The 12129-nt window shown below is 48.1% G+C and overlaps 1 protein-coding gene across 1 annotated transcript in view; it reads left to right on the plus strand.

Moving 5' to 3' along the window:
• Positions 1-4662: 4662 nt before the first annotated feature.
• The window catches only part of MAML2 (mastermind like transcriptional coactivator 2), a 217591-nt gene continuing 210124 nt past the window's right edge, over positions 4663-12129 (plus strand). Inside the window, exon 1 of the mRNA XM_054801609.1 lies at positions 4663-5116. Coding sequence (XP_054657584.1) covers positions 4715-5116 — 402 coding nt within the window. The 5' untranslated portion in view covers positions 4663-4714. The remainder of the gene's footprint in view (positions 5117-12129) is intronic.

Below are 12129 nucleotides of genomic sequence, written 5' to 3' on the forward strand. Positions count from 1 at the left end.
GTGAAGGCTTCTCCTGTTTCCAAAAAGCAGCTATTTCTAGCAGTTCAGCAGGCAATTACAGGCAATTCCCATGCTTAACTCCTCTAGTTTACTTTTATTTGGATAAATAAAGACTTGTAGTTTTATCCTTCTTTAAGTCTGTCTGGATAAACAGAGTGGGTGTGTTAGATAAACACATGTAAATACAATACCACTCCAAGAGAAATATCCAGCACACACAAAATAGACTTCATATAGTTTACTTTCTGATTCTGCTTTGAGAAATAAGAAATACCAATTTCTAATCTGAAGTTAGAGGTGAGACAAAAAAATATAAGAAAATATGATCCACTAGCCAAGGAATAATGTGAGAAATATGTGAAACGGTATTGAAAGAATCTGATAACAACCCCCTCTGTGGCTTCACTTCCCTGAATAGTTTCTGTGAATTTTGGTATTTTTCTAGGTAAGAAGTGATGGCATGGGGTTGTTTTGGTTTGTTTTGTTTTCCCTGTTGTTTATTAAATAAGATGTAGACACAATTTCTTTAGATTGCTGTGAGGATTATATTTTTAATTAACAAATTGGTGTGTGTTCAAGATGGTTTATTTTACAGTTTAAACAGAGCAGTAATTGCATGCACCTTGTGCCCAAAATTTAAGGACAATAAAAACTCATTCAGGTGCAGTCAGACTGTACTCCAAAGTTAAACAATTTACCAGGTGAGCATGGTACGTGAGCAGCATGGTGCGTGAGCCTGCCTAGCTGGGAATACCCCAGAAAAAATACATGTAGGTATAACTGTAGTCATTCAAGCCAGATAGGAACCGTTGCTGAAAAGCAAATAATGGAAATGGCTGAAAATTCAAAGTTCCAGTTTGCAAAATCCTCCACAGGATTGATATTAAGCATGTGCTGTTCCGGTGGAGTTAATACAACTTCGAAGTAATTTGATACGTGATTTCTAAACAAAGATGAACGAGGTATGCGCCTAGACTTAAGCATGTACTCAAGTTTTTAAGTGACATAGGTTCGGCACAGTCTTTTTGTTCCATTTTTGGAAAGTTATTAACACAATGGGATGTCTATGGTGAGGATTCCTGGCTGTGAACCCAGCACAAAGAAGTGCTTTGCTGATCTGGAAGGTGCTGCCGACTTGGGGAGCTCAGAGCTTCCACAGCAGTGGTGAATTCACACAGAAAAAATGCTCAAGCACAACAGCTCACATGAAATGACAATGTCATGTTAAAAGGTCACAAATTAATGTTGACAGAAGGAAAAAAAGTAATTATTCAGGACTTGTTATCTTAATGTTTTATCATGTGTGTGTTTATTAGAACTCCTGTGACACAAATCGCAAGCGATGTTACGATGATGTCAAGAACCATTTGCTTTTAAGAAAACTGACGACTAACCAATCCAAAAGCGATAGTGGTATCCAGGGGCTGGTAACATTCACCGGGGTCTTCTGGACAAAACTTTTAAGAGCTGAGGGATGGATTTAGGGCATTTCCTTCTCTGAAACACCAGGGGCAGCATTTGCTGTGTATTGAGCGACCCAGGAATTGCAGCGCAGCCCTGCAACCAGCTGTCTCTCGCCCTGAAAGCGATGTATTAAACCGCAAAACACATGAGATGCTGCTTGGCAAAAAGTGAATCTTAAACATCTTAAGTTAAAATTAAAAAATCTTTGTTTCGAAAGATCATTCTCTGAGTTCTAGAAAACGTTTTAAGAGAGAGAGAACTGCCTGCAGCTACCCTGATATCTTCCTGAGCAGCACCGATTTCATATTCCCACAGCAACTTTGAAAACCCCAGCCAAGTCTTAGTTTAAAGCTTATTCTGCGTGAGATTTGTGTTACTGTTACATGTGCGTTCTGTGACTGACCCTCTTAAACACAGCAGAGACATCTGAGCTATAAAGAACGAATAAAAGCCCTAGCGATGCCTGAAGCAAAGGTAACGTTGTCTGTTATTTTACAAACATTAAAATTTCATTTTATTTTCCAACTGTGCCAGCCCATTGTTCTCAACAGATGCATGCTACCGTTACATATCAAATACTAACCCACTCTTCCTCAGTTGTTCAAGGTTAAACAAAAAAAAAAAATCTCTTTTTCCTGTTAGCAATAATGCCTTCCTCTGAAGGTAGCACATCCACAAACCCGGCTTCCCCAGACCTTGTCCCTCAGCGAAGAATCAAAGTCTTTGCTGCGGCAAATGTGGGTCCGAATGTGCTGGTGACCATGGCTGGTGCTCACGCAGCCAGATCCTGGAAAACCACATGGATGTTTTTTGCCACATGATGGAGATGGGGGTCATGAAAGTGGGGGCTTTCATATTTCCCACATGTCCAGAGCTACGTATCTTTCATGTATTTTGGGGGAATTTCCAGGAATGTGTCATTTCATCATTGGCATCCAAAGTATCCATGTGCATGACCTTGGAAGGGAACAAAACCATCTGAGAGGGTCATCATTAGTTCCTTCTCATCCTCAGCTTAATGCTCCCAGTATGTTGTGATGAAAGTTGTGTATTTTTCTGACTGGGACCCACTGCAGAACTAAATGAGATGATGCATCCTTGTGTTAGGGGCTGTAGAGTCCCAAAAGACCTTAAAGGTTTTGCATCAGGGATGTGTCTCTGCATGCTTGGGGGCCATTTTTATTCCCAAAGAAGTATTTGGGAATTCAGATAATACAGCCACAGTAGCACAACAGCGTATTGCTTTAATAAAACCGACCAGCTCCCAGCTATTTCTGCATCCTCCTTCACAGCTCACCTAGAGCAACACGCAGTACCTGACGGCTGCCAGTGGCAGCGAGGCCAGTGCCAGGGGCCAGATCTCACAGTCAGCCACCCCTGCTCTGAATAGAGGAGTCGGGCAAGAGAAGTACCAAGGCTGTGGCTTTCCCGGGGAGGAACCAAAGTGCAGGCGCTACGTGACTTGCCCCGGACACCCAAGAAGCTCCTGTCAGAGCCCGGAGCTCCCACATCCCAAGCCTGACCTCGTGTCGTGCACTCGTCCCGTGCATGAGAGCGCCCTGGAAGGCACTGCTTGTTTTTTTACCGTCTGTTCCAGAGAAATCCAGCTGGTAGAGGAGCGCAGCGCCGTGATTTATTTGAGAACTCCCTCGTACTCGCCTGAAGGTCTCGCCGCCGGGGGAGGAGGGAGAGCGGGAGGCTGCGCTCCTCGGCGGCTGCTCAGCCGGCGCACCGCCCGCCCGCGCCCCGGCCCGGCACCCAGGTACTGAGCGAGGAGGGGAAAGGGGATTTCCTTGGCTTCCTCCCATGCAAATACCTCCCGGGGAGCGGCGGCGGCCCGACTACCCTCCGCGGCCGCTGGGAGGCTCCGCGCCTCGCCCCGGCCTCCCCGGCGCCGCGTCCCCGGTGACACCCGCCTCCCGCCCCCGCAGCGCCCCGCACCGCGGACCCGCTCCGCACCGCACCGCACGGAGGGGCAACGGGCAGCTCGGGCACCCGGCGGCGGCAGCGTCCGGCGGAGGCAGCGCCGATAACCCACCGGCAACCACCCACCCCAGCGGGTCGGGGATGGAATATACAAAAACACAAAGGAAAAGTGGCTGGACTGTTCTGGGTGCAAAATGCTGGAAGTTTGTAAGTGCAACTCTCCGTTTGTAATTACTGTCTGAAGAGGGGCTGGCTTTTTTTTTTTTCCCGTGCTTTTCTTGAAACTGTACTTGAAACTATTCAATATCTGGGAGTATAAGGGAAAGTATGCGAGAGGAGTTCTTTGCCTGGGTTCGTAGCTTGCTGCTTTATTACTAAGGGGGGAAATAAGCACTGAAAGCAATACGGATTTTATCCAGTGGCTGGATTAACTGAAGGCGAAGCGTGGTCTGGAAGTCCACTGACTGACATTGTTCCGGACCGGGGGATCCGTCTCTCTCATTTTTAGAGGAACTACAATTTAGCGGCAGACAGTTGGACACAGTAATAAACCGAAGAGTGGCCAGCAAAGAGCGGGCGAGAGAAACGAGAAAGCACAAAGACTAAACTAACGCGAACCTCCTCCTCCTCCTTCCCCGGCTCTTTATTTGCACATTTACTAAAGACTTTAGGAAAAAAAAAAAAAAAAAAAAAAGAAAAAACCCAACAAACCCCACTCCACTAAATCTACGAGATTTTTGGTCCGCCGGGGGGTTTCTCCGTGCCGCCAAGCACGGCTATGCCTTAAATTTCCACTTCAAGGAATAACCCCCCCCGCTCCCCCGAAATAAAATAAAATCAATAAACCTGCCAAGTCTCACTCATTCCCGAGGGAGATCTCCTTCATCCAGGGATTCGTTTTGGAGGCAGCAGCTCGATTTTTTTTTTTTTTTTCCGCCCTCCTCCCCCGGCGGAGCCCCCACCCCGTCCCCCCTCCCCGGGCGCCCTTTCCGCCCCGCGGAGCCCCTCGGCGGGGGCTGCCCGGCCCCGACCCCCGCCCCTCCCGCCCGGCCGATGCTGGCACAACCTTAGCGGCCGCCGGACGCTGCCCCCCCCCCCCCCCCCCCCGCCCCGTCCCACCCCCGATCTGTCAACCCCCCGCGGGGCCGTCACCGCCCGGGGGCCGGGTGGGGGTGGGCTGGGGGCGCGGGGCTGACCGCCCTCCGCCCCGCCGCCAGCCCCCGGGCTCGGGCTCCCGCCGCTGCCCCCGCCTCTCCCCCCCCCCCCCTCCTCCATGCGGCAGTGAGGACCGACCCATCCGGAGGGCCAGGACCGGCAGCCAGCGATGGGCGACACGGCTCCCCCCCAGGCCGCGGGGCTGGGGGCCGGGCTGCTGGGGGGGGGCCCGGCGGCGCCCCGGGTGCACAGCGCCATCGTCGAACGGCTGCGGGCCCGCATCGCCGTCTGCCGCCAGCACCACCTCAGCTGCGAGGGGCGCTACGAGCGGGGCCGCGCCGAGAGCTCCGACCGCGAGCGGGAGAGCACCTTGCAGCTTCTCCACCTCGTGCAGCAAGGCCAGGGCGCCCGCAAGGCCGGCAAGCACCCCAAGGCGGCCGCGGCCGGCGGTTCGGCCACCCCCGCCGCCGCCGCCGCCGCGCCCCCGGACTACCACCAGCACCTCCTCAGCAACGGCGGCATCAACGGGGAGCAGCCGGCGGGGGAGCAGCGCGCCTCGGCCCTCCTGGCGGTGAGTCACAGCGCCCCCTGCCGGCGGGGAGGGGCCGCGACGCGCGGCTGTGAGGAGAAGCCCCCGCTCCCCTCAGGGCACCCCCCTCTCCCCGGTGGCCGTCCCTCAGGCGAGGCGCGAAGGTGGGGTCGGCGTCGAGGCCGGGGCTCGTCCCCACCCGAGGGCGGTCCTGAGTGGGTGTGCGTGGCCGTTCGGCCCAACCCACTGCACCTCGCGGCCGCCGCAATGGTCCCCCCCAGGTGCTGGGCCTCGCGGTGGCATCGAGGGTGTGAGGAGGAGGTGAGCAGGACTGCCAGGCCCGGAGCGGGGGAGCCGAGGGATGTGTGCTCCCTCGAAGGGATTTTGGAACTGCTTGGGTAATTTTAAAGGAGATTGTGGTCCTAAAAATGCATCGCTTGCCCCCGCCATCGCCCCGCCAAGGCGGTGACAGCAGGCATCCCTGAGGAGGTGCGCCGGTGGCAAATGCTGTCAGCATATCCTTGAGCAGGGGTGAAACTGGCACTAACGTATCGCTCGTGTTCAAAATTGCCCTCCTGTCCCATTTTATCCCATTCATCAGGGCTTTTATTTTAACTCAAGGCGGCAGTTTGCTGCCGTGTCCCTCAAACTCGGCCAATATTTATGCACAAGGGGGACGGGCAGTGCCGAGAAATGAGAGCCCGTGCGTGCAGCTCAGCTGCCCACCTCAGTGACTGGCAGGCACTTGCAGAAGCAGCTCTGTGCAGGAGCCAACAGCGACGTCCACCACAGCGACGGCGTCTCACGCCCGTTGGTCTGAGCACCAGCCTCACCAGAAAGGGTCAGTCTGTTACTATCACCCAGTGTGCTGGTGGAGCAGAGTTACAGGAGTTTTCCAGGCACTGCCACTTTGTAAATGATATGTTGACCTTTTTCAACTGGAAATTGCTCTGAACTTGTCAAGGAGGCGAAGCCTTGTCTCCTGTTACTTTATTATGAGCAGTGTACCGCGCTTTTGAAGCATATGCTGCACTGTGCTGCCTTCCAACTCTTAATTCTCGGCACACATGCAAAATATTAAGAGGAGTGACTGCGTCCTGATAGGCCCGTGGCTGCTATTGGACTGGCTGAAAATAGATCGCTCCCTCCTCTCCAGACATCAAACCTATCTTTCTTAGTGCCTGACGTATGCTAAACCGGGACCTTTGTGGTTGTTTCTCTCTTCTTACTCGGGAGTTCGCCGCGGTGCGTGGATCGACGTTTGGGGCTGCGTTACTCAGCATCATTCATGAGGGTGATGATGTAAGCATTAATGCGATAACATTGTTTTTGAGGGGAGTTTAGGCACTTCGACCTGACTCAATGTTCTGATTAAATCTCCCTATGTTCCTCGTCACAATCAAGAAAGCCATTATCTTATTTTTCCAGTGTGTATTAATGAAATGCTTTGCACTTGTCTTATGGGAAAGAAAAAGGCTTTTGCCTCTGTGCGTCCCAGAAAAATCCACTTTCTGAAATCAGCGAACAGGCCTGTGTGGTTTTTTTTTGTTTGTTTGTTTTCAGGTTTCTTTTACTAGTTGTTACTATTATTATGAAATAGCTGGAGGCAGCTGTTTGAACGTGCTATATGAAACAACTCCAAAGAAAATATTGAAAGATTTTCATCTTTTAAATGCAGAGAGGTTGTCCTTGTTTCTGAAATACCGTTAAAGATTGTTAACCTGCTCTTTGCTGGAGCATGCTGTGCACAGCCCTTGCTCCATGTTGCATGTTGTGTTACCTCCCAGATAACTCTGCACATACGATTCTTTGACAAGGGGAAGGTCTGACAAAGTCCCCCTCGTTTTTGCACGCTAGCGTTTGGTAATTCTGCTGACAAGGTACGTGACTTCACTGAGCATGACGTTTGGGGCCCTGAACCATGTTTTGACACTGAAGAAATGCTGGCTCATGAAGCAGTATTGTTGCAATGGTATCACTGCACATCACTTATCCTCCCACTCTGTGCTTCACACAGACATTCTTCATTTGCTGCTCTGGTAGGACTGCCTAATTAAGCAACAGAGAAAGGCATCGGTTCAAAGTCACGTCTCTGTGTCATGGAGGCACATGTTCCCCTTACCAAGAGCTTCTTAGAACATTGTTGCAAATACTAAAAAGGAAAAGCAAACCACACAGTGTCGGAGTGGGGTGAATTCAAGTGGCTGAGGGTCATACACCAGGTAGCACAGCATTGTGCTCCTGTTCTTGAAAATTCAGAGGGCAGGGAGGGATAGGCCAGGAAATAAAGGGGTCTTGCTTTTGCTGTGGCCGTAGCTGGAGGATGAATTTGCTCTGTTGGTTATTCCAAGGGTACTTGAAAGAGGAAGTTACAAGGCAGACTAAGTCTGTTGTCCTGGGCATTATAAATGGATGGGGAAGAGAACCATCTCTAAGGCAGCAGAATTCATCCTCTGTGGGATGTTTCCCAAGAGGAAATCCGGTGGAAGCCTTATTTGCACCGATGGCTATTCCTCTAATTCCAGACCTTTTGCTTGTAGCAGATGGCAGATCTGGGGTGCACAGGGTCCTGGAACAAGGCACAAGCTCTGAGCTTCAGTTGTGGCAGGTACAGCTCTGGCAGAAGGAAGCACAAGGCAGTCGTGTTTGTGTGAGTCTCACACTGAGCAAGTGAGATTGGACACATCTCTGACTCCACGGGGGAATTCTAAAGCTCCACCTGCCTTACTGTAGCTCCACCAGTTAAAAAACAAATTCCACACAGATAAGCACGAAGGCAGTCAAAACTCTCTTTTGGGAGTTCTGGCTATCAGGACACTCTTTGTCTGCAAAACCAAGATTGTCTCCATGCTTCCTCTCCTGAAAATAGCTGGGTTGTTTCCTTTGCTTTGCAGGTCCCACTGCTCTTATTACAAGTGTGCCTGCCATGTTAGTGGCATTGGATGGATCGTTTACACAGTTGGACTCAAGAGTAAATATTTGACACTCGATAACATTTGAAACAATGTTCACTTCAAGGTATCAAAGAGCTTGAAGTGATTATCTGACATTGTTGATACTATTATTTGATAATTATCTTTTCCCAGTGGACATTTTAAAACCGGCAGAAGGGAGAGTTTTTTAGTGGTGTTTGGTTTGGGCTTAATTTGGCTGTGTAACTTTGGTTTTCCAGGAAGCATCTTTGGCAGCAGCATCTTCTAATTGGAGAGTGGAGAGCAGATTTTTTAGCTGGGCCGATGGATGTGGGTGCATGTCAAGGAGAAATTTATTCTTTGGGACATGGCTAGGAAAGCTTTTGTACTTTCTGTCTCTCTGCATTTCCCAAGAGCTGACATTTGTTTATTTATATGGTGGTGTTACTTTTCATGGTGCAGAGTGGAACAGATAAAATATTCTGTCTTTCTTTTATACATACATCTATATGTATGTATATGCCCTCCAGCACTTAGCTGTTTATATTATTTATGTTATATATAAACAGTTAGCTCTGGAGGGCATTCCTCGGTGGCTTAAGCATTGAACTGGTAATACCAAAGTTCTTGCACTGCAGTTTCAAATCTCCGGCGGCTGATTCATTCCTTCGTTCTTCTGACATAGGCTGGGCACCGTGCATTTTGCTTTGTGCAATCCCAGAACTCTGTTTCATGGGCATTATTGTATTATTCTGGTCAGGTTCTTTCATTTCAGCCATCACACCAGTGGCAACATCTTCCTCCGAGTGTGTTAAGTGACGTTTCCCATCAGTGACAGGTGACTCGTTCTACTTTCACTCATTTCAAAGTTGCACTGAATTTATCATTGTAAGGTTTGTTATTATTTTCTGTACTCAGAAGAGTGTCTGTGAAAGGAGCCTGCTCCTCAGATGTAGTTTGCAAGCACGTAAAAAAGAAAAGGGAAAACAGTCTCAAAGAAATGATGTATCCAAGGAAGGAGGGAATGGGTTAATTCCTCCTACTCCCCTAAATTCTTATCAATGTCAGTACAAATCTGGAAGAGCCAATGGGTTTGTCCCACTTCCTTGAGGACCTCAGTGGAAGACTGGGTTGCGTGACTGGTGCCAAGAGCCAAGTTTGGCTTATAACACCTCAATTTAGGCACTTATTTAATGCAGAGATCCTTTAGATGATCATGAAAGTCCCAACTTTGTTTCCTAATAACTTTTTTTTATGATCCACAATGTACTTGCTGAGGTTTGGCTTCCCCTCTGCTAGCATTAAAGATTCTCAGGTATTTTAAAAGGAAAGATTATGCTCTGGTATCTTTTACACTTCCCCCATCTCCCAAGCTCTTTGCTTTGTTTGCTAGTTGGCTGCCAGGGTACCCTGCAGAAGTGGTTGCATTTTCTGGTTCTGGATGTATGTAACTTTTGGAAGTGCTCTGAAGCAAGCAGTATAAGGTGACCAGCTATGAGGTGAAGTGATGTTATGGTGCAGTGAGCACAAACTATTCTGCCAAGCTCGGCTGGGATCTTTTGACTAACAAAGTTTGGTGCCATAGCAATGAAATGTTCTGGTTTTGAGGTGAAGGACTGCTGTCTGCTCCTTGTGCTTCTGCAGGAGCGAAGCTGAGTTCTGATAAAGACAATTTATGTAGCCGACTCAGGTAAAATGAGTAAGTCACGTTGCCTTTGTGGGTAGAAAACTTTGATCTGCTGTCATGGGTCCTCTGGCCTGCTGGGAGTCATGTGGTTAGGATGGACATGGGCACCATTTAAAATCTTTGTTCCCCGCAGCTGTGAGAACATTTTCTGAACCAAAATCAAGAAGACCCCCTGGAAGCCGTATAAAAGCTATATTTAATGAAAAGTTCAGCAAGTGAATTTGTTAAATGTATGCTAGTGTGGGAGCCTTTTCAGCCCTAGCTCTCCAATCAAATCACTTGCCTCCTTTGAAGCTTTTTAAGCTTTGAATACATTTAATGAAAGTCTCCTCTGTTCTGAAACTGTTTAACAGACTGTTTCCACCACCAAAGTTTCTGTAGGTAGAGAGCAGAGGAACAGTTTGCGAGAACTTGACACACTCTCCAAGGCCAACCCATGGCTTCTTAACTTCCCTGACTATTACAGCACATCCTCTGATAGAGCTCTCGCATCTCCTGGGGTACTCAAATTGGGTCCCTTGCATGTAGCACCACAACAAAGGAGAGTGATACACAGCTTCTGTTTCTTCTGTGCTGAGAAGTGTGACTCCAGCAAAAATGTTAGCCACTCTGTGGGGAAATCTGAACCTTAGAAAGGTACGTCTGAGTCAGAGAAGCTGCTTTGACGAAACTTTGACTTATCTCACTATTATTACTTCTCCCTTCGAAAAAAACACTGCCTGCAAAAGGTGTATGTGGGGTTCGGTTAGCTTGCAGTGACCAAAAAAAACCCCAGCAACTAGGTTAGTCAGTTAGCAGGTTAAGAAAGGCCATAACATGCCTCTCTTCCTCTTCCTAACTGCTGTCAACGGTCCTTTCTACCAAGATATCATCTTCGGAGGCCAATTGTTTGTTGGCTTATGAAACTGAAACCTCACCTATAGCTAATTACTGAAAAAGAAGGGCTCCATCCCGGTCCCTTTGACAACTTTAGGAAGGGTAATGTCTCCATTGGTCCATTGATATTGCACCTTCTATATGGTGTAGGAGGAGCTGGAAGCTGGCAACCTGCTCCAGCTAACAAGGCACTGGCATAGAGGTGTCAGCTCTGCCAGCAAGCGTCTCTGTGACCTGTTGTGCCACTATTTCCCTTCTGTGCTTGAGCTCTTTGGGAGGGACTGTCTCACTGCCTAGCACTTGGGACCCTGGTCTCCACTGAGGGCCCAACTCTACATGATAATGACCTGACACCATCACTTCTATGGAGTTCAGGAAGATGATTAAAGAAACCACTGTGCAACACTTTAGAGGGTACACAATCAGCTACGTAGTAAATGGAACAGCTTTAGCCACCTGGCTGCTCTGAAGAGAAGAAGAGGAACACGGTCTTTGCTCTTTGGTGTCTGCATGTCAGCATTCCCCTGTATGACTTCCCAGTGGTGGTAGTGCCAGCAGCAGTAGGGTGAAGCTGATGGGGTTCATGACAGGTCTGTGTTTTCCACAAATCTGAATTAGTGGCTGTACACCTGAAAAGGATCTTACCCATATCATGCTGCTACGATTTGGAACAGCTTTGAGCAGTGAAAGAGGCAGTGGTCTTGGCTGCAGAAAAGGAGTTGGTGCCAAGTGAGATCTGGATCACTTTTTCAACTTTACGGTATTAAGAGACAGATTTTTTTTCTGGGTTTTTTTTTTTTGGGGGGGGGTATTTTGGGGGTTTTTTTTAGATGAAATCATAAACTATTTATGCCCCAGATTTCCCATGAAAAGCTTCCTATAGCTTCCTTCCAAGTTCTTCCAAAGTATTATTAGATGCAGGTAATCAATCTTAATTGTACTGAAGTGCCAACATCAATACTTAAAATATCTGCAACTCTCAAGAAACAGTTCTTAGGTGAGCGCACTGTAAACTAAAACCTCAGTGTTTCTACTCTGACTCTAGAATCTATTCAACAGATTACTCTTGTTATTTCACTTCCATAAGCCTCAGTTTCCTCTATGAAAAATACTGTTTATCACCTTTGTAAAGTACATTGAGATCTGATGGTGAGTTTTATGGCTTAGAAGCCAAATTCATTATTGAGGGAGCCTAAGACAAGATATTTTAACGTTTTCTTTGGCAAAGCTGCAGACAATGTATATGAGTTGATGGATTCTTCTTATTTGACTTCTGTGTTTTGAGCCTTTGAGGTGCGCTCAAATCACTTTTTTAGCCTTTGACCCGCAGGTATGGGTACTGGAAATACAAACCCAAATGAGTCTTTTGTATAATCACACAACTCCCAGAGCCAGGTTTTTATGGCACCGCGTTGCCAAGATTCACAATAAAAATGCAAGATGTGGCAGTGCCCCTTCTTTTTAGGAGAGAAAAGCATTTCCCAATTTTTTCCTCATAAATGTATGCTTCATATTTTCTTGCTTTACTTGCTCTTGATTCTGCGTCAGTTTGTACTCAAATTAGTCTTCCAATTAAGTTG

The sequence above is a fragment of the Grus americana genome, chromosome 1 (assembly GCF_028858705.1).
Source record: "Grus americana isolate bGruAme1 chromosome 1, bGruAme1.mat, whole genome shotgun sequence".
Lineage (NCBI taxonomy): Eukaryota > Metazoa > Chordata > Aves > Gruiformes > Gruidae > Grus > Grus americana.